This window comes from Conger conger, chromosome 10 (assembly GCF_963514075.1).
Source record: "Conger conger chromosome 10, fConCon1.1, whole genome shotgun sequence".
Taxonomy (NCBI): Eukaryota; Metazoa; Chordata; class Actinopteri; order Anguilliformes; family Congridae; genus Conger; species Conger conger.
Window position 1 is genome coordinate 20,185,695 of NC_083769.1, and position 22,945 is coordinate 20,208,639.

At 44.8% G+C, this 22,945-nt stretch overlaps 1 protein-coding gene across 2 annotated transcripts in view; it reads left to right on the forward strand.

Annotated features, from left to right (window-relative positions):
• Positions 1-22,945, forward strand: part of LOC133138316 (proto-oncogene tyrosine-protein kinase Src) — a 42,870-nt gene extending 19,925 nt beyond the window's left edge. The window contains exons 2-13 of one of the 2 annotated variants that reach the window (XM_061256948.1): positions 4,559-4,816; positions 5,403-5,502; positions 6,560-6,577; positions 8,605-8,703; positions 9,360-9,463; positions 11,383-11,532; positions 13,191-13,346; positions 14,324-14,503; positions 15,750-15,826; positions 16,760-16,913; positions 18,023-18,154; positions 18,653-22,945. In XM_061256948.1, the coding sequence (XP_061112932.1) occupies positions 4,567-4,816; positions 5,403-5,502; positions 6,560-6,577; positions 8,605-8,703; positions 9,360-9,463; positions 11,383-11,532; positions 13,191-13,346; positions 14,324-14,503; positions 15,750-15,826; positions 16,760-16,913; positions 18,023-18,154; positions 18,653-18,861 (1,629 nt within the window). In that variant the 5' untranslated portion in view covers positions 4,559-4,566 and the 3' untranslated portion in view covers positions 18,862-22,945. The remainder of the gene's footprint in view (positions 1-4,558; positions 4,817-5,402; positions 5,503-6,559; positions 6,578-8,604; positions 8,704-9,359; positions 9,464-11,382; positions 11,533-13,190; positions 13,347-14,323; positions 14,504-15,749; positions 15,827-16,759; positions 16,914-18,022; positions 18,155-18,652) is intronic. The other variant, XM_061256949.1, reaches the window with a different exon arrangement.

A 22,945-nucleotide genomic window follows, 5' to 3' on the forward strand; every position in this document is an offset into this window, starting at 1 on the left:
ATTGTCTCAGTCTCCTTTGGGGCACTTCCCACTTTGATGCTTCCTGAGGGAGAAGCATCTCCAATGACACGTAACTGCTTGGCAGCTGGCTGGCACCGCGCACTGTACAATTACAGGGCTTGTTGTGAGCCGACAAGGAAGGCTCTTGTTTGGGACGGGTGCCCCAAATTACCCCTGAACAGCCTTTATGCTTTATACCCACAGTCATTTAATTAGTTCACATCACCCCGCCCCATCAGATGGAGTTGGCCCGACCGACTCCAATCAATGGAGTCAGAGATTTGTGATCCAATTTGTCTGTGCTGCACAAATGGAAGTGCGGCTGAAATGGGAGAAGAGGCGGGCTGTCTCCGAGGCTGTGCGAGTGGTCTGGTGAGCCCCGTCTGGAGCCAGTTGTGTGTTGCTGCCTCCGTCCTGCCCGTGCTAATGCCATAGAACCACAGAGCCCACGTGACTGGCATCCAGCTGCTGCAACACAAATACCCTCAGGGCCCCAGGACTGAGCAGCAGCCCCACTGACCCATCTGCTCCTCCCCCCTGCTGCCTGGCAGACCCATCCCCTGCAGGGGAAAATCAAGCACACTGGGGGGTTTTGCTCGTGACTGATCAGGGGCGAAGGGTTATCTGGTGGGTCTAGCTTTAATGGCGCCCACGTCATCCTGCAGGAATGTCTTGGGTTTCTTATTGAACAATGCTGTCTAGGGTTGCTCAAATTTGACTGACAAATGGGGCCCTCGCTCGTGAGTCATGACTGGAGTGGAGTGGATTTGGAATCCGCCAGCTGGTCCCTGGCAATGGATTCACCCTCCCGACCCCGCGTTGCAACGCAACTTCCAAGAGACCGGCAGCAAAGCTGAAGGCAAAGGTACCTATTCGACTCATTGGCTGGACAGGAATGGTCCTGGTTCCAGCACTGATAGAAACAATCCTTCAGTAGGGAGCCAACAGGCAAGTTAAAAGGTCACCCCTAAGCACTACTAAGCATTCCTCAGGACTGTAGTTTTTCACTCTCTGAGTGGATTTTTCACTTGGGGGAGGCACTTGCATGTCCATCTGTGGACTGAATGACTGTGCCTTGACAGATGCCTCTTGACCGTGTGTCACTGGAGGAAAACCGCGCTGACAGTTTTATGGGAGGGTTGCAGTAATGAATCAAACCTTCCTGAAGCCTCCTCTGCAACTGCAGTACATGTCTACCGGAATCGTTGCAAGTATTTTCAGTTTTGGATGTTTTTGTTTTGTGCTTTTTGCCTGCTTTCCCATCGTGCAGTGTGACCTTTCCGAGCTCCACAACGTTCTCACCATGATGGTCAACAGTAACCAGATGGCCAGTGTTTGTGTTCCTTCAGTCCTTTTCACTTCCTTACACTAGAATGTCCTATTTGGCAATAGGAGTTATGTTAGCAGGTGGTATATTACAGTTTATGAATATTCCTGAAGAGTTGTACCCAAGGACATCTGCTGCCAGTATCTTAGCAAGACCTGTTCTGCCCTGGGTCATGAATATTCAAAACAAGGCATAACATTGCAATGTTTTAGCTTCAGCTATAGCAGCGGCAGAACTGCCAGTCAGAAGAATCTGAATCACACCCGCTGTGATTCTGTAGACTATCCAGACTATCGTGTGTTTCTCACAGCATCTCTACTAACTACACAAGGAACCGGCTGGTAAAAGGAGATTCCGATATGAAGCGGTTTATGCATATTCATGAGCAGGGGTACTTGAGGACAAGAGCATCCATTGTCAATGTATTGTTCCTGGTGACACCCCTTCGTGAATATTCATGAGCAGCAAAACTGGGAACATTTCCTCTTACAGCCAGAAATTTCAGTGTTAAGAACCCTCAACAATAAGGTTTGGAGGTAGGTTGAGTAATTATCCATTTGAAGTGAGTGTATTAGGACTAATTGTGGGTCTGCTGTGTTTTCAGTCGCAGCAGATCAGAAGTAAAATACCAGGTGTTATGGGCCTTTAATGCTTGTGCTGCTCCCAAAACTCCCTTTGAGAAAGGTTCTGCCCAAATGTCGGAGACATGCTAGTTCATCTCCAAGCATATGTGCTGTTTTTTTTCCCTTTGCAAAACCTGGACCTGCCAAACAAGATACTTGAGTACCACTGTAACCATAGTAAGGCTGGAGTTAACTGAGCATGCTCCTGGCATTGTGCTGGGTTAAAGTCTGTCTGGAAGCTTTGACTGGTTCTACCAACAACCATAATGGCATGAGTGTAAAGTGCATTTTAACACTGTATCTCCTGGGACTATACATTACCCGTCTAGGGAGTACTTCATCGTCGATTTTTCCACATTGCGTCTGCACTGTAAGTCACTCAGGATAAAAGTGTCTACTGAATGCTAGTAATGCAAAAGTAAAACACATGGTAGATATTTGTATGTATTGGTCAGTGCACACTTTTGTAAGATGAAAAGTCTCTAACCTTGATGAAAATTATGTATATTCACAGGAAAGGCAATTGTCAGAAATACTAGAAGCCTACTCTAGATTCATCAGAGTTAGTTTCAACCACATTTTCAGGGATTAATGGCTTTAAATAGCCTTTTTCATACTTCTTTGGAATAGTTTTTCATCACTTACTCCTATCCGTTATTCTATAATTGAGTACTATGCCGATCAGTTGTCGCTTATGCTTATAACATGCATTGCACTTCGGTTTCTGCCTACTTCGGTTAAATCATATCTGGGCGGCAGGCATGGCTGATGTGCTAGTGTTTGAGACGAATGGATAATATTACACCGTGCATTTACAGTAATGGCTTGATTTCCTGGATTAAGTGGTTGGCGTGAAGAGAGAAAGCCCTCATTGTTTGTGTTCATGGTGATGATTTTCTGTTGACATGCTCTCCACTAACACTCATCCTCGTACAGAAGGGTGCTTTTGTTTTCGCATATTGGCCATTTCACCTGTAGGGATGGCAAAGGTGGATTTCCCCCCAAATTGTATGCCACCTTTCAATATCGGAGTGATGTTTCAGAGGATTGCTGCCAATGGAAGTTAATGGTCGGGTACATAGGAGGTTTTCCTTGGGGGTGGGGGGTGTGGGGTGTGGAGTAGTCACCAATGGGCATCATCTACATGGGGGATACTTATTGGCATTATTTAGAGCAAATTTTATTGATTTCGTCATCTAGAATAATTTCACCTCATTCTCAATGCCTGGCAAGCAGAGCGTATATTCTAACTTCCGTGTCTACAGACAGCCATTGTAAAGCATTTTCCTCACAATTTGGTAGGGATTCATACTTGTGCAACAAAAGTCCCATCCCAAAGCAAATGGCTTGAATTACTTGAGTACTTCAGTAGTAGACAAACCCTACCCATGTTGCTGGGATTGACTGCTAAATGGGTCTCCTTCTTCCTTCTGGTATGAAAGCATATTTGAGGAAGAAGTCTGGCTTTGCAATGTGCACAAAGACCTCTGCTTAAACAGGAGAAAAACTGTGCTTACCAATGCTAACCCCTTTCCACTTCTGCTTTGTGGAGATGCCTAATCAGGCAACAGCCAACTGGAATGCCAACCCTGTAAAAAAAAAATGCAGTTTTCAGCTATATTACTACGTAGCATCAGCTGCCTGGCGGTTGTGCTTTGCTGAAGCGGGACACAGAGTTCAGCCAGGAGGCTGGGGCCGCCACTTCTCCAACGATGTCTGCTGCCCACGTCCTCACCTGTCTGTCACCCTGGTAACCAGCATAATGAGCAGGTCTAAACTGCCGCAGGTCGCCAGGGACGTCACCTGCTCCGTAGCCCACTGTTTGTGCTGGCTGAGCCGTTCTGCACATACAGCATGGGGACAATGCTGCTATACCCCTGATGTTTGCTACATATGCTGCAGCCTGGTTTTTTATGACGCAGAGGACTGCCTGCAGAATAAGGCTGACTGTATAGGTTCAAAGTCACTTGGGAGATGAGTGTAAGCTGAATACATTTACATGCGAGTGTAGCCTTTTGTCCTCTAGTTTATGAACTGATGCAGATCACAGATTTGCAAGTTGGGAATTCTCAGAACCATGTTTACCGGAGCTGCAAAAATGTTTGAGTAACTGAGATAGCTTCTTGTCCAGAGCTATGTACAGTAGGTTTTCCTCAAAAGGAATGGGCAGTATGTCAAATGTATGCGTTTATAGTATAATACCGGTTGCTTGGCTCTTTTTGGAATGACTTATACCTCTGTATTACCTGCTACCGATTGACTACATTGTAGTTCACAGACAGCTGCATTAATTTGGGAGGTACCTGTATTTTGCAACTAAATATATTTCAGTGCAGGGATGTCTGGTCTCATCCAAGAAGGGTCTATGTGGGCTTTTGTTCTCGTCCAGCACTCCACAGTCCACAGTTAGTTCTGGGCTTGGACAAACTCCTGTATGCACACTGGCTCCTCAAATAACATTGGACACCCTGACACTGAAATGTATTTTGTGTTCTTTGCTACAACTGTTTTAGTGTTTTTTGTTTTTTTTTTGCACAGTTCTGGTCCTCGAAAGTTGTATTTCTGCCCAGTTTGGGGTTCACTCACAGTGGCGGCTCTTGTCTGACAGGTGCAGTGATGGGGGGAACCAAGAGCAAACCCAAGGACCTGGGCCAGCGGTCCAGAAGCGTGGACGGTGGGATCAGTGGGGTCAGCAGCCACCACCTGGCCCCCGCCCAGCACACCACCACGCCCAATCACAGCCCCGCCATGGAGCACAGCCGTCACGCCGCCCATCCCGCCACCAACAACGCCGAGCTGGCCCTGTTCGGAGGGGTGGACCCCATGGGCGGAATCACCTCTCCGCACCGAGGGGGACCCCTGGCAGGTGAGGATTCCACACCGTTTCTCGTGATGAGAGGAGTTTAAAGCTCGGTGTATACAATCATCAAGCGTCTCATAGTATGAGTGCCAACATCATAATCTGACATACAACAGATAGTTTTTTTATAATCTTGACACTCAAAACTACTTATCTGCAAGGTGTTCCCTGTAGTTCTAAGCACTTGAGTTGCAGTCAAAGGTTCATCTGGCTCCTGGAACAAAAAAAACAGTGTCCAATGATGTGATGTCACTTGCATTGTCTGATGTGTTTCACTGGGTTAGTGACATTAGACTGAAGGAGGGTGTTCATGAACAGAAGAGGTCCTTTGTGTATCAAACGCATCAAAAGGTTTATTTTTCCTATTGCCAGAGGGCAGCACTTCTGAGTCATGTATTTCATGTGCATTAAATAGTAACCCCTTATCCAGATACAACTGCCGATGCAATGGCTCAAATTCATGAATGTGTATTTGTGAATGTGTATCCCTGTGACCATGACCGTCCTGCACTCCTGACCATTCTGACCGTCCTGCACTCCTGACCATTCTGACCGTCCTGCACTCCTGACCGCCCCGTTTCCTGTCCCACAGGAGGCGTCACAACCTTCGTGGCGCTCTATGACTACGAGTCCCGCACTGCTTCCGATCTGTCTTTCAAGAAGGGCGAGCGTCTGCAGATCGTCAACAACACGTAAGCACGTGCAAAACACACACAAAAGAACCACGCCCACACCGGCAGACATGGACAACCTATGCGAATCCCTCCGCCCCTCTGCTTCGGGTTGACTGGCAGCTCAGCCCACTCACTGTGCCTCCGCCGCGCTCTAGAAGGCAGTAACCATGGAAACACAACCCCCCTCCCATCCCACCCCTAAAAGCGTTAGTTTGTGTATGACTGATGGGTCTTTGTCATTGTTTTTGGTTTGCTTTTTCAGATACAAAGGCAGAACTGTGGGGGTGGAGGTGAGGCTATTTGAGCTTGGAAATGACTTGTAGCCGAATAGCCTGACTGCATTTATTTTTAGAAAAAAATTGATTTCCACAACACAGAGATGGAAGAGAAATAATACAGCATTGGCTCGTATGCAAACACAAACACGTGGTACATAATCAGGTTTTAGAGGTGGAGTAGACTCGCAATGGGTCTTAGCCTTTTTTCTTTTTAATGTTCACGGTAGCCTACCCCCTGGTCTAGAAGCAAATCTAATTGACGGGATTACATGTAATATAATTGATTAGAGGTGATGTTTATCACATTATTCACCCCCCCCCCCCTCCACCCCCCTTGTGCATTTATATAGTGACTGGAAAATAGTGTTTCTGATGCAGTGCTTATTATAGATGGGCTACAACTGGGTTTCTTGCTTTAAATAACAGTGTTGCCAGCTTTCATAGTACTGCCACTTGATCTCTGGTCCATGTATTTTTTTGCATCTAGGAACTCGCCCAGGAAAAACACACAAATCCCTCACATAAATTGGAGAAGAGAAAACATTTGAGAAGGAAATTGTATTCTACACAACTTCTGTATCAAAATATTGTTCACAAAAGTTGGCAACACTGCTGTGGGAATTGCATATGTGGGTGAGGAGGGGCATTTCTCCATTTCCTGTTATCTTTAAATGCCTGTTCTTGTGCTCTAACGCTTGCTTGATGTTTTTCCTAAACTATCCCTCTCCTGCCCCCCCTCCCCCATCTTCTCTCCTTTCTGTTTTTTGCCTCGCTGCACGCTTCACGGTTTAATTTAGGAGAAAGTTGAACTGCAGGTCAGTAAAGCCACTCTTTGATTGCTGTCCTCACTTGTTTCTGTCTGTTGAATTTGTGTCTGTGTGTGTGTGTGTGTGTGTGTGTGTGTGTGTGTGTGTGCGCTTATGTGTCTAGTTGTGAGGCCTGCAAATTATAATTTACCTGACTAACACTTTTGAGGTAATGCGCAAGATGTCTGATTAAACATTTTAACAGTGTGAAGACTATGACTATTGAGAGTGACAATGTATGGTTGCAATGTCTGAGACATACCTCACATGAAATAATATGGAGACCTTTGTTGTATATTTAACTGTGGTCTCTAATAAAGAATTAACGGTTTGGGTGCGTGTCTGTCTGACACCATGCAGGGTGCGTGTCTGTCTGTCACCATGCAGGGTGTGTGTCTTTTTGTCGCCATATCTACTTAGCTGATTTTCCCAAGAACTGTTTGGCCTGGTCTTAGAACTGGGGCAACAGCCCATTGGTCTGAGGCAGCAAACAATCTCTCGGTGACACCCATCACCTTTGGTTGGGAACACATTTGTCTTTGTTTCGTCATTAGTCACTTGCCATTGCAGAGGACATGTCCTCTTAGCTTCTCTGGGGGAAAATGCATGTTTTTTCCTGCCATTTTGTTGTTTAGAATTCCAATCTTATCTTTTCTTGCTGCAGAGTTGAACATTGGTGATCACAGTCTTTCATGAAAGTAGAGCTTTATGTGAGCTCATTCCAGCCATCTACTGTCCTGTTCAAATATCAGTTATTTCAGAGTTCTGGGAATATGCTGGAAAACTGAGTGCCAAGTCACATTACTAACTGCACTTTCTTTTCTGCCATAGCTGAAAGCGAAGCTAGCAGGCATGCTGTTACAAACAAATATCTTACTACAACTACTACTACTACTACTATGATATTGTGCTACTGGTTACAACCGAGGTTCTGCCTCCAAACATTCAATTAAGCAGTTGAAAAGAATCAATCGGCATCCCTATTTTACAACAATATTAGTTTCAGCAGTTATAATAATATTAGATCTGGAAACATGGCATTGTTCACAAAGCTGAGGAGTCCCCATAGCTAAGCCAATAAAGTAGCCTATTCTTGAAAGAAAACGTGCTCTTGTGAACAGATGAATAATAGAATTCAGTTTTGTGCTGGATTTTTTAATTTTGAGAAATCTGTGGGTGACTTTGAGCAGGCAAACATTAACACCTTTGGACATGGTTAACTTAGTATCAAGTGTGATGTGTTGCATGGTTGTCATAAAATGAGCAACTCCAAGTATGCTGACATGTCTGCATTTGGAATGAAGATGTATTGTGCTAAATGTAGGTAACTACATTTCACCATTTTATTAATATATAATATGTTTAAATGCTACACACTAAACATCCTGTGCATCTGTGCTATATTAGGCTTCAAATAAATGGAAAGATTAGATTAGCAAAAACACTAATGCCCCTCGGCAATATCTGTGATAGATAGCCCGTGGAAAATGCATTGTTGGATTTATGGTGAGGCCTATTTTTATTTGCTGTCCAACACGCCTTAAGAAAGGGTTACATCTGACTTTTTTCAAACTGTTCAAGCTAGTTTGGTAATGGATGACAGACGCATCAATGTTCCACTGATGTTGAAACATGGCAAAGAAATATTGAAAACAATAAAATAAACTGAGAACAAATAAAACGGACTGATGGCGAAATCGCTTGTCTGGCCGATGTTGCTCGTCGCAGCGCGAATTTCAGAATCGGTTGTTTTCCAAATAGCCGTTTAGTGATCTTCTCTTCGGATCAACTAAGCTTACGTTTTTTAGTAATAGGCTATTTTCTCAAGGAGCACACAACCGGGCGAAAAACACTCGCATGTCCGCTGCAGAATCCGGCAGAAAAACGCGGAAGTGACCGTTACCGATACTCATTGGGGGGGAAATGTCAGTAGAGCTCATGTTCGCTTGCGCTCGTTTAAGGCCAGGGTTTCTCGGGAGCAGTGAGCGCTCTCGGCGGGCATACGTCTTGACCCTGTCATTTTGTGTTCTTCACAGGGAAGGGGACTGGTGGCTGGCTCGCTCCCTGGCGACAGGAGAAAGTGGTTACATTCCAAGCAATTACGTTGCTCCTTCAGACTCCATCCAGGCAGAAGAGTAAATCCCTCCTCTCTCTCCTTCACTTTTTTTCTGTTCTGTTTTGTTGATTAAGGCCAAAAGTTAAAATGAGCCTGACAGGACTGGAAAAAATGGAAAATGTGTCTTCCACATTTACCCACCCTCTCTCAAACCTCCACCCCCTTTTCTTCTTTGTCCCACCTCCTCCACTTCACGCCTATGTCTTATTAGTTATTAGTATTATTGTAGAAATTAGCCTAGGTATTGGTGGTGGAAACAGTTTAGGGTGGTTTAGGTTTGGTGCTGATCCCAAGGGAAGTGACTGTATCAGGTAGATTCCCAGTTAGTAGTTAGCGCTGAAAGGAAAAAAACACAAATGAAGCACAAAAACACATGTAGCACACATCCGCACTCTGTGTGTGCGCATGCTACACACACACACACAAACTCAAACACACAAACATGCCTGTATTTTTCCTGCACACATGCAGACTCTTGCATTCCAACGAACACAGCCAGACGCATACGCACACAAACACAATTTCATGCACATACTGTATATGAGCGTGCGTGTGTAACATCTGCACAGACGTATGTGTGGTATAGTCTCTCTCACACATACACGCATGCACACACACGCACACACACGCACGCACTGAGTTAAACTAACGCCTCTGTGGCGCCCCTCCCTGCAGGTGGTATTTCGGGAAGATCACACGGCGAGACTCTGAGAGGTTGCTCCTCAGCACGGAGAACAGGAGAGGGACCTTCCTGGTGCGAGAGAGCGAGACCACCAAGGGTGAGGCGCTCCCCGCGTTCCTCACGCTCCTCGCGCTCCGCTTCTCTGTCAGCCTGCGTGCTGCCGTTCCAGCCTGCCCTCGTCCGCACTACAGAACCACAGCACCTGCCAGTGCTGTAAACACATTTCACAACATCATTTTAGAGTCCAGCAGTGTGCAACCTGTTGTCCTTTTGCTGAAAGAAAAATATTAATAATTGTAATTGAAAAATAAAAATAAAAACTTTATAAACATGGCAGCTCTCCTGTTTTTAAAGTTTTTATTTTTCCAGTGTTAAGTAGAACCAACCCCGCCGTTCAGTTATCTACCCACTCTGGGCTACTACTGTTATTCTCATTTGCCACCAATTTTACAAGCGGTTATCCCCAATTGCTCTCACTAAAATAGCCATTGTAGGGGTTTAGTGTTGGTTCTGAATGGCAGTTCTGTATTTCCTGCCGCTGTTACCCAGTTCCAAGAAGGCCTGAGGGTTGACCACCACAGAGAGGAAGTGGCGGGAGATGCGCGTGGGAAATGTCACGTGTCACACTGCAGGGCTGAGGTCAGCGTGTCGGACCCGACTGTCGGTCAGCAGACACGGCGCCGGGCCTTGCCTCCGACCCTACCGTACCCTCAGGAGATGAAGAAAAAGCTAGGCATGGGGTGGGAGAGGGGGCGGGGGGCGATCGATGGGGAGATTCTCCCAGGAACTGCCCCAGGAGGTGGGAAGGGGGTTGGGGTGGGAACAGTGCAAAGAACGACAGAAGTAGGTCATTTCGTAGCCTGGCTGAATAACCATATATTTGCTCTGGCAAGAGAGCATAGGGGAAGATTGGGTAAGGGGGGAGGGAGGCATGGTCTGAGCTTTTCCGCTTGCGTGGCGACCTCTAGTGGTGGTAAAACAGTACTGACTGGCAGTTTTCTTTTTATGTGGAGCAGCTGTGGAGAAGAGCAGATGTCGCTGCATGTTGGGATTTGTCTGTGTCAATCAAAGGTGCCGTGTCCAGGGCTTGAGGGCCAGTAATTTAAGATGTAAGGTCACAAATAACATTCTAATGCTGATGCAATAAATGCCATGGAGTTTTCAAACTCTGACTTTGAAAAACCTTCTCTTTAAAGGGATGAGGAAGTTCACTCTGGCACAAGTCACCCAGAAATTTGGCCACAGCGGATAGATTCGATTCACCTGCAAGAAGGGTCCCATAGGGTCTTGGTCAACGTCCACTCCTTCCTCTTCATTTGAAATTTGAAATTTGAAATTTTCGGCTTGTAGCGTAGTGGTTAAGGTACATGACTGTGACCCGCAAGGTCGGTGGTTTGATCCCCAGTGTAGCCACAATAAGCTGTAAGGCCCTTGAGGAAGGCCCTTAACCCTGATTGTCTCCTGACATTGTCTCCTGCCATTAATGTAATGTAATGTAATGTAATTTTCAATTTTCAATTTTCAATTTTCAATTTCAATTTGCGGCAGCACCGATGGTGCAGTGGGTAGCACTGCCGCCTCACAGCAAGGAGGTCCTGGGTTTGAATCCCCGTCGGCCGGGGCCTCTCTGTGCGGAGTTTGCATGTTCTCCCCGTGTCTGCGCGGGTTTCCTCCGGGTATTCCGGTTTCCTCCCACAGTCCAAAGACATGCATGTTAGGCTGATTGGAGAGTCTAAATTGCCAGTAGGTATGAGTGTGTGAGTGTGTGAGTGAATGGTGTGTGTGTGCCCTGTGATGGACTGGCGACCTGTCCAGGGTGTATTCCTGCCTTTCACCCAATGTATGCTGGGATAGGCTCCAGCCCCCCTGCGACCCTGATCAGGATAAGCGGGTTCAGATAATGGATGGATGGATGGAATTTCAATTTGCGCTTTTAACAAAGGGTCTTTGTCACAAAGCAGCTTTACAGAGAAATCTTCCAAATTTGTCTAACCCACAGCCTTTCTCTCTGTCCAGGGGCCTACTGCCTCTCGGTCTTAGACTATGACAACACCAAAGGACTCAACGTCAAGCACTACAAGATCCGTAAGCTGGACAGTGGCGGCTTCTACATCACGTCCCGCACGCAGTTCACCAACCTGCAGCAGCTGGTGGGACACTATCGCAGTGAGTCAGCGCTCCAGTGGGCATCCTCTGCTGGTCCACAGCCAATCCCGTCACCACAAACCAAAGCACAGAGAGACAACACAGCATGGAAATATATTACATTATTATTCACTATTATATTCTTCAGTGTTTTCTTCATACAAAATTGTAGAAAAATACTCAACATATAGCACAAAGTTGAAGGGTTTCTCTGCATTTTAAGGATGTGGCTTTTTGTCTGCCTGTATCTTTCTTAGGTTTACTAAAATTGATAGATTTTTATGCATCGTTGTATAATAACCAGATGCATTTGCCTTTAGATTATGTAAATTGCATTATGAAGTCTGATCATTTTTATTTACATTAGTCCTTTGTTTTCTTGTCCTTCCTGCTTTTATGAATGACTCTTGTTTAAAATGTAGGAAGTAAGACTGCAAGGAATGCAGACCCAGAACTAGGCCAGAGATGTGGTGGCCAGAGGGGATGATGTTCTTGTTTGAGTAGATTTAGACTTGGTATTTGGAAATGGTTTTCTTGTTGACCAAACACTCAAGTCCTTCCCATTAAAAAAAAAAAACCCATACAGCTATCTTTTGAGAGGAAAACATCTGTTTGTTTAGATTTCCCAAGCATTCACGAACCGTTTCTTAAAGTCTGCTGATGTGCTGTTGGATTTCCATGTAAACATGGCATTCGTCATGTGCTGTTCAATAAATAATGGTCATAAGCACTGTTCAGACCAGGTCTTTTGCAATGAGAACGTATATCCAATTGAAGCACATACCCACTGCAGCTGTTGAAAATAGGTCAATTACCTTTAACTCATCCCTTTCACACAATTAGGTTTTTAGCATATGCTCTTTTCATGACTATTTACACAGATTAGATGTCTACATAGTACCAGTTTATAAGGCAGGGTATACACTTCTGCTGCTGTAGCCTAGAGGTACTTAGAGGTCTGACGTGTTGTGCATTCAGAGATGTTCTTCTGCATACCACTGTTGTAATGTGTGGTTATTCGCATTACTGTCACCTTTCTGTCAGCTTTGACCAGTCTGGCCCTTCTCCTCTGACCTCACTCATTATCAATACGTTTTTACCTGCAGAACTGCTGTGCACTGGATGTATTTAGTTTTTCACACCATTCTCTGCAAAATTTTGAAATCCCAGGACAGCAGTTTCCGAGATACTCAAATCACCCTGTCTGGCACCAACAAATATTCCACAGTCAAAGTTACTTGGATCACATTTCTTCCCCATTCTGGCATTTGATCTGAAAAACAGCTGAACCTTGTGACCATGTTTGCATGCTTGTCTGCATTTAGCTGGTGCCACATAATTGGCTGATTATATATTTGCATTAACAAGCTGGTGTACAGGTCTACCTAATAAAGCGCTCACTGAGTGTACACTGAAGAAATTCAAGTTAAGCAACTTTCTCACCTTCCAATTAGATGTACATTTCAGCAGGGTAATTATAAGGCCGACAGTAAAAACGAAATTTGAGGGGTGGTTCCGAAACCTTCTGCAGCCTGTGAGGCTTGATGGAAACTGGCAGAAGACGCGTATTGTCAACCTAATGCCATTCACTCTAATGGATCTCCTCCCCTTCTCTCCACCCTCTACTTTATCCCTCTCTGCAAACCTTCCCTGCCTGCCCTGCCTGGCTTGCCCCACAGGTCATGCTGACGGGCTGTGCCACTGCTTGACGGAGGTTTGCCCCGTGCTGAAGCCCCAGACCCAGGGCCTGGCCCGGGACGCCTGGGAGATCCCCCGCGAGTCCCTGAGGCTCGACGTCAAGCTGGGACAGGGCTGCTTCGGCGAGGTCTGGATGGGTAAGGCACTCCCCCCGGATGCTGAAGGCTGTGGGACTCCTGCGGGAATGCTGAGAATCCTGCAGGAATGCTTCAGGAATGCATGTGCTTGTTTAGGTTTCAGTGTCCTGACGGTTTATCAGCACACAGGTTTATATTATTGTGATGGAGGTAATAGAGGGACAAAATCACATCCACCTTGAGGTGGAGTAGACCAATGGTAAATTACATTTTTGCCTAAACTATCAGGTTTAGGAAACCTTTGTCCTGAAAATTTGTTCTTAAAATCGTCAAGAATAAGAATATTGGAGGGAGACATACAGCCAGTTATTTATAAATAATATTTCAGACGGCATGAAATACAAAGGGAATGCAAAACACTACATAAAATACTACAGATATTGGTGCAGAAATAATATACATTTTATTTAGAAGCAGATCCCATGCATAGGCCTGGAGGGCAGTGTCGGGAGGTTTGTCTGGAAGTATTTTTTCTGGCAGTGCAGTCTGCCCTTGCAGCCATGGTTACTGTAGTTACTGTTGTCCCACATTCTTATACAGTACCCTGTGCATGCTGGGATGTCTTATTTAATTGTTGTGCAACAAACTGCATTGTAGGCTTTGTGAGTACTTGTGCCTCATTTATCTGAATCTGAAAAATAATTAATCCAACTTCGCAATTTCTACTCGCAAAATTTTGAGGTAGAGAGAACTGCCTATGAGCTGCAGAGTTCAATATAATATAATAATAATAATAATAATAATAATAATAATGAATTGTAATTTAGCTTTTATCCAAAGCGACTTGCAGTTGATTAGAATGAACAGGGGACAATCCCCGCTGGAGCAATGCATGGTTAAGGGCCCTGGGCTGTGTGGATGTTATCGTAGCTACACTGGGGCCTGAACCACCCACCTTCCGGGTCCCAGTCATGTACCTTAGCCACTAGGCTACAGGCTGCCCAGAGGTGATGGGAAATGTTTTTGTCTGCATGCAGGAACCTGGAACGGCACGACGCGGGTGGCCATTAAGACGCTGAAGACAGGCACCATGTCTTCCGAGGCCTTCCTGGAGGAGGCCCAGGTGATGAAGAAGCTGAGGCATGAGAAGCTGGTGCAGCTGTACGCCGTGGTGTCCGAGGAGCCCATCTACATCGTCACTGAGTACATGAGCCAAGGTGAGCAGCGCTGCATCGTGGGAGATCTCCTGTCAATGATGTCAAGGAAGAATACCCTCATTCGAAGTAATGGAGCTCTTAACCCACACAAATATCTTCTTACCAATCACAATGACTCGGTGAAGGCAGGTCTAAAGTGCAGCTGGTGATGAAACAAACAGAGAAACAAGGAAGTGATTGAATTGCTAGAAGAGATGCATGTCACATTTCCGCCAACCGTCCTCTGAACCTGTCCAGTGTCAAAGCTATCACTGCCATATTAAGTGCTATTTCCAGATCGCAGGGTGAGATCTGAACATCTAGGTTTCAAAAGTAGCAGCACTGCCTCATGGGAGATGCCCAACCACCATTAATCACCTGCCATTTTGGTTTATATATTCATTTAAATTTCAAAAAGCAACAAAAAACAACTGAAAAATAAACATGAGTAGAATTCCTGGGGGGCCTGAGGGGGGGTTGAAAATGAGCTATCAGGAACAAGTTCAGTCAGTTGCTCACTCATTCATACAACACATATTTCTAAATGCATGGAATGTTGTGTCCAACCCAAGTATTTTCCATAGGCTTTTATTTGCTATATAAAAATGTGAACACTCTGCAAATACAGACGATAAACATTGAAACTTTGGTAGACATAATACGGACTTAAAGGGTCCTAAGCTCTTGGTATCTATCTTTTCTTTTTTTTTATAATTTTTTTTATAACATCCTTTTTTCCCCTTTTTCTCCCAATTTGGTAGCCAATTGGACCCCGTCTGATTCAATTTGAGCTAGTATTAGATACACCGCCCACACCCCGTCCCTCGGCGGCCAACGGGAGAGCGACACGCCTTCTTCAAGCCGTCTCGCCTACCAAGTTGTAACCGTGATTTCGAGGCGCCCGAGGTGCTGTTGCTGCTCCACGTGAGCCGGCCAAACTTGGCTTTTTGGCAGGACCGAGAATCGAACCCCGGTCGCCGGTGTGCAACTGGGTATCTATCTTTTCAATAAAGATAGATTTCGCTTAGAAAACAGGTTCATTTGACACATCTCCGTGTAACCTGAATGCAGATCGATTGGCGGTTACTCAGAATGCTGTGAAATTAATCATACAGGATCACATCAGGTGGAATGGTGGGCGTTGTGTTGCAGTAATTGAATGTCAGTAGATGCGCTTCGTACAGTAAGTAAACAGAGGAGTAGGCAGAGATCAGGCCGAGTCTTGTTGCCGTGTGATCGGAGCTCATTGTCTAACCTGTTCCAACAGGCAGTCTCCTGGATTTCCTGAAAGGAGACCGGGGGAAGATGCTCAGACTGCCTCAGCTGGTGGACATGGCTTCGCAGGTGAGTGCAACTTGGTCAATGCACTGACTGAAAAATCGCTGCATGACTGCATGAAACCTGGGTTGTCGAAGATATAAGCAAGGCGCATGTAAATGCTAAATTGCTACAGCCAAAGCGCTGTAAAATTGATGCTTCTCATTTGCCCATTCACACACACGCACACACACCAACGGCGATTGGCTGCCATGCAAGGCACCAACCAGCTTGTTAGGAGCATTTAGGGCTTGGGTGTCTTGCTCAGGGACCCTTCGACGCGGCCCGGGCGGGGGATTGAACCGGCAACCCTCCCACTGCAAGTCAACTGCTCTTATTGCCTGAGCCAATGTGGTCCTCTCTCTTCTTTTCAGCCGTCTATGCTGTCTATTGTAATTATCGCGCTTGTGTATACTTGTTTTGTTATTCTTCTTTCATTATTCTTTGCTTTGTATTTGCTAGAACTTGTTTTATTGCTGCTTCTCGGTGGGTTTGCTCTCTTCAAATGACTCTACAGGGTTTTTATCTTGCACTCGGAACTGAACTTCCCTCAAGAGATTTCAGCACACTTATCCCTGGTTATGGGTTATGCACTTGCTGTACGGGACTCTGGATAAGAGCATCCGCTAGTCATTGTTGCAGATGTCCTGACGATTCGTGATCATTGGAAGCTAAGTTGTCAAATCATAAAATGAAAACCTAGTTCTTTGCATTGACATGTGCTCTTCCAACTGGATTGTGAACACATTCGAATGCGAAAGTAGTCCATGGGTCACTGCTCACTGATATATCAATAAACTTTTGTGTTTCCTCCTAAACAATTTGATATGTCAGGTTCATGGGCAAATCAAAACACAGTATTGCTCTGAAACATAGAAGCATCTGAAGACCTATGAGCTATGAATCTGCTCATATAACTTGTGGTTGTTGATTGGTGTATTAATGGGCGGTCCTCTGCAGATTGCCTCAGGCATGGCCTACGTGGAGCGGATGAACTACGTCCACAGGGACCTCAGGGCTGCCAACATCCTCGTGGGAGACAGCCTGGTGTGCAAAGTGGCCGACTTCGGCCTGGCCCGCCTCATCGAGGACAACGAGTACACTGCACGACAGGGTGAGGACAGCTGGAGGTTCAGGTTCAACCTCTCTCTCTCTCTCTCTCTCTCTCTCTCTCTCTCTCTCTCTATGTGTCTCTCTCTCTCTCTCTCTCTCTCTGTCTCTCTTTCTCTCTCTCTCTGTCTCTCTTTCTCTCACCCTCTCTCTCTGTCACTGTATCTGTCTCTCTCTGTCTCTTTCTCTCTCTCTCTTTCTCACTCTCTCTCTCATACTCTCACACTCTCACACACTCTCTCTCTGTCACTGTATCTGTCTCTCTCAGTCTCTTTCTCTCAGACTCTCTCACCCTCTCTCTCTCTGTCTCTGTCTCTCTTTCAGTCTCTCTCTTTCTCTCCCAGTCTCTCTCTCTTTCCCTCTCTCTCACCCTCTCTCATCCTCTCTCTCTCAGTCTCTCTCACCCTCTCCCCCTCACTCGTGTAGCCCAGAGCAACATCTCACACCCAAGTGTGTTTAGACTCGAGATCCTGGAATGTTTTAAATTGCTGCTGTGGATTTGTAATATGTCCTGGCATGTGGACGCCTACCTTCCCTGTCTGCTAAAGTGTACCTAACCTAAGGCTGTTCCGGGAAAAGGGAACTGAAAAGTTGAAGTTGAACTGAAAAGCCATGGTCTTTGCTGTCTCTGTAAAAATGAATGCAATTAATTTGAGGTATTTTTTTATTTTATTTAAATGAGAACACTATGTTTGAGCATAACCTGACTGTCTTGTTCAAGTACCACAAAACTGTGATGGTTGGGTTTTCTTTTCTGTTCTGTGTGCTTTTTACTTCTGATACGAGTCTTATCCAAGCAGGGAGATGGGGGGGGTTTGCAATCTGCATAAACTATCAGCACAGCTTTAGTGAGCTCTTGTCATAATACCATCTGCTTTGTGGTTGCTATATGCCAACCTGTATCTTGCTGACAGGTGTGATTTTCTGCTTGATTTAAGCCATTCCAAGGTGTTATCCACTTAAGTGAACATGCTAACGCTGATGTAACAATCAGTTCTAGAACACTGAAGGAAAAAACGTTCTATTCTTGGAAGTGTTAAAAGAAGGAAGTGGGTTGTAAAGCTTCTGCACATGTGGGGCCCAGACTTACACAGCTTTCTTATTGGCCCCCAGGAGCCAAGTTCCCCATTAAGTGGACTGCCCCCGAGGCTGCTCTTTATGGCCGATTCACCATCAAGTCCGACGTCTGGTCCTTCGGGGTCCTGCTGACCGAATTGGCTACCAAAGGCAGAGTGCCGTACCCAGGTATGGACTCATAATTCCCCCTTTTGATTAGTGCACTGCAGTGTACCCTATACACACAAACCTGTACAGAGAGTGTCCTCTCATACCAGCCTGGATAGGAAGTGTACCCCACACAAACCAGCTTGTACAGGAAGTGTACCCCACACAATGGCTTGACCGGCAAGTATACCCTAGACATTAGTTTTTTTTACAGGAAGTGTACCCTGCATACACCAGCCTGGAGTAGAAATGTACCCCATGCACTGGCCTGAACAAGAAGTATACCCCATCCACTAGCTTTGCCCCAACACACAGCAGTTACTATTGTTACCTTTACTGTTATCATGGATTAATACATATTTTCACAGATTCAATACAATAGATATTATTATAAAACATTACATAAGTTCTAAACCATTCAATTGAGTAGGACATGTAGTAGATGATGTATTGTACTCCTCCCGAAAACACGATTGATTGTGCATTGATGGACTGTGTGGTGCTGTTCTGTCTGCTCAGGGATGGTGAATCGAGAGGTGCTGGACCAGGTGGAGCGGGGCTACCGCATGCCCTGCCCGGCAGAGTGCCCTGAGTCAATGCACGAGCTAATGCTCACCTGCTGGCGCAAAGAGGCGGAGGAGAGGCCCACCTTTGAGTACCTGCAGGGCTTCCTGGAGGACTACTTTACATCTACCGAGCCCCAGTACCAGCCAGGGGAAAACCTCTAGGACTCCTCAGGGTTTGGGGAAGTGGGCAGTAGGCACAGGGAAGGGTGGGCGGTGGCGGTGGAGGTGCGGTAAGCTAGCCTCTAACAACCAAGCTCTTCTTCCCTGCTAAAACCCTATCCCTGCCCCGCCAGTCCTCCCATCTGAGTGCTTCGTCCCCGGCGAGCCACTGCCATAGGGATTCCACCCAAACAGCCCCGCTCTCCCTCTCCCTTCCCCGGGCCCCTGTCCGCTCCATTCTCCATTCTCCATTCTCCATATCCCAGACCACCCCTTCCTCCCTATGTCTCTGAGTCAGAGGTCGTGAAGCAATAGGGCGATGCTGGTGTTCAGTGTGACCTCAGCCGTCATGTGCGTGGGTCACTTCTTCTTTTTTTTTTTTCTTCCTACTTTCCACACGTTTATATTTCAGGTGATTGGTGAGACTAAATGGGGGGATGTGAATGGCTCTCCAGGGTTGGAAATGCACTTCCTTAAGAAACTGACCTCAATGCTGCTGCCGGCTTGCCTCTTTAGTGAGGCCTCTTTCCTGAGGGAAGTCAGAGGTCAATCGGTAACCTTCCGCCCCAGGGGCAAGTGGACAATCATCACTGACCATTTCCCCTAATCATCTGGGGTTTCATCTGGGAGAGTGCAACGTACAGTTTTAAATTTCTGGTTCAGCTTCTTTTTCTTTTCTTTTCTTTTTTTTTTTTTTCCCCCTGGTTTAACTGGAATGGTACACGTGCTATGACCAGACGTGGCAGATAATATATCTGTTCAAAACTGGGTTCGTACCCGCGGGTAACACCATGTCACTAAATGGAGCGAAGGACCAGGGTGAGGCTGGGAGGTGCTGTGCGGAAAAAGAGCTTCCAAAAACCCAGGACACGGTTATTGATGATGACACCACAAGCTGCTTAAAAACAGGAGGGAAATGTCTACGCTTTTATTTAAACCCACCAGTAGAACGTTAAACAATAACGAAGCAAAAACAAACAAAAAAAACTACTGATTTCCCAGTCTGTTTTTGCTGGGGCAAGAATCCTGCTGCAAATACTGTGTGCCATCGGGAACCGTTTTGTACCGTTTTCTGTGCATAAAGTGTATTTTTATTAACCTGAACTTTCATATTATCAAGTACAGTGGGCTTGTAAGTATTTCCCTTGTGTGTATTTTCAACAAAGCAAATTTTGAAAAGTGCTCAAACCCTTGTACAGGCACCTGTTGGACTCAGACTGTGGGGAGGAATGTGTTAACGTTGGGCTTCCGCCTCTTGCTCCTGAAACACACCGGTTTCAAAGCCCCCGCATTGACTGGCCAATACTTTCGTTTCAGTTTTATGCGAAAGTACGGCTGTTCATTTAGTCTTTTAACCTTTTATTCATCTTTCAAATTGAAAAGGTACTAAGCAGTTAGACCTCCCACACACACACACACACACACAATCATAGACCGCCACTACTTGAAAGGTGAGAAGTTTCTTGTGAGTTTCACATTATAAATTGCGTGGGGGGGGGATGTGGAGGTGGATTTCATTTACAGAAGTTGAGTCTTTGTAAAACCCATTAGCGGATATGAGACATGGCTCTAAGATTACAATTCCACATTACACTGAGTGCCTATGTCATGAACAGCCACTGAGAATGTTTGCTGCCACTTAGGGGTGACCCTCTCTCTGCACTAAATCCTTAATGGCAATTACGGAGGGGCAGGTATTACCCCTGTCGGAATGTCCAGTTAAGAATCTGTGTGTGATCTCCTCTTGTAGCCAATCTTTGTTTGGGTTAGGTTTTTTTTCTGGGGGTTTTTTTTTTCTGGGTTTATTTATTTTTAGCAATTTCAGCCTCATTATTTACATGCAATGCATCTGCCGGCGGACTATGCTGAAAAACATCTGCCTTAAGCACAAAGTAATTTGCCCTTCAAGGGCTCTTATTGCTATTTTTACAGATAGAATTTCATGTTACCAATTATTTACAATTCAGTTTCATTCTGTCTCTGTATTTAGGAGGCAAATAATTTACGAAAAAACTCTGTAAACAAATTCCAATTCTCCAGGGATAACAGAGATGGGTTCATTCCATCACATCTTGGCAGACTGCATCCAAAAGTCTGCTTTCAAACTTTTGAACAGGACTGGCTTTTGGAACAAAATTCCATTTGCTTCCAAATAGGTTGTTGCTGGCATTTGTTTCTTAATTTGGGGGAAAAAAAAATGTTAAATGACATTTCACCTTTTTTTTGTTCCAATTTTGAAGTAAATGAATAAGAAAAACATCTAGGGAACAATGTAAGTGTGCCTTAAAATAATTGTGGAAGGTTGAGCCCGCAAATCTGTGCTTTGATTCATTTCACCTGTCATTCATTCATGGTCATTGATGGATGTTGTTTTTCACAGATTTTCTTTATAAGTCATCATGCAGTCATCATGCATTTGACTGGAATAGTAAAACAGACCTTCACCAACCTCTTTAATATTACCACCTCCCCCAACATCCAGAAGAATGCTATAAATGTCTTTTTATAAATGTTTATGAATGCAAACTCTTTACAGGAAAGCCAAACTAAAATGCATCATTGATCATGCAAGACCTACCAGCCCTTCAGCTGTTGCATTCGGAAATGATGATGTGCTTCAGATTTGGCCATGAAGAGCACCATATGCTTCTGTGATTCTATGGGGAGGGCTGGCCTTAAGACAATCCAAAGCAAGCAAAGTTCCTGAGTCTAATCGTTCTGTTTGTATGAAACACAGTATAGGTCTATCCAGAGGTTCTCAGTCATTAGTGTAATTTATTTGCTTCTTTTTGTCATTTTTATTGGAGGGGGGCTTTTGGAATGCTGTTCTCTATTAAAGTTATTGATGTGTCATAAGATATTTCTAATCACGGATGTCCCCCATTCCTTGTCCCTAAATTGGCAAACAACATTGTGGCCTGTTTTTTAATATGATTTGGATGTAGGGAGATGGACATTTATTTGAATTGTAGGTATTGAGCGTGAATAGTTTAGCCACTGTAAATACTCCAGTACTAATGACTCTTGTATATATCCTGAATAATTTATTCATATTTTGAATAGTTTTGTTCACAACAAAAAACCCAGTTTGTCACTATAATTTTCTGCACCTTCAGCCATTTGTGTAATCACAACAATGTAGAGGTCAAGATATGTGATGTAGATTTTCTATATAGTATATACAAATGTCTATTATTTCTTTATGACCTTGGTTTATTTTGTGTTCCTCTGTACCTGAAGATACCAATATTGTATGATGCCATGGAAACAGGAGGGACACAGATATGTAAAGATACAGAGAGCAGTGTTACACAGCTGTGTCTGACTTCCACTTCTGGGCCAGTGAGAGACAGGAAACTGGCCACCACACACCCTCTGTTGCTTTACGTGTGGATAGGTACGGCTGTATATGTTAGTTTGTCTCACTGAAACATTGCCGTTTGATTGGTTCATGCATTTACAGCACGACAGCAGGCTTCTGTGAAGAAGTATGCCATTATTACAAATTATAACAACATTGTTGAGCAGGTTTAGCATTGACTGTCTTTTTTATTTAATGATGATAAGTGGTACTCTTCTTTTTTTTCATCTTTTTTTTCACACAATGGTACTTTCAATCCTGGGATATGTCTCCACTTTGGAGTATAGGATTTTGTTGAATGATTTTTCTAAAAGGTAACCAATGCCAGAACTTTGCACAAATCAGGTTGTATTTGCACCAGACTGTACATTTGTTTCCCCCTCCCCAATGTGTGTTCACATTTCTGTCCACAATAATGACAAGGATACATTTTGGTCCCTGACTTCGGTTAACTTGACAACATCTTGGCCTGTGTATGTGTTTTCTGTTAAGCTATGCAGCTTCTGGTCTGTACCATTCCTGTGTAACCACCTTTTTATACAGTTTTATTGAAATTTAAGACAAATCTCTGAAGAATGATGTTTGCTTTTGTATTAATGCAATGTTAAATTCTCTTGTTTAATCTTCAGAAGTTGAATGGGTGAGAAATTTCAAATGGTACTTTACAGGATTCATCTGCCACTTCATGTTGTAATCTTTAAATGTGCAATAAATTATGTTTCTAAA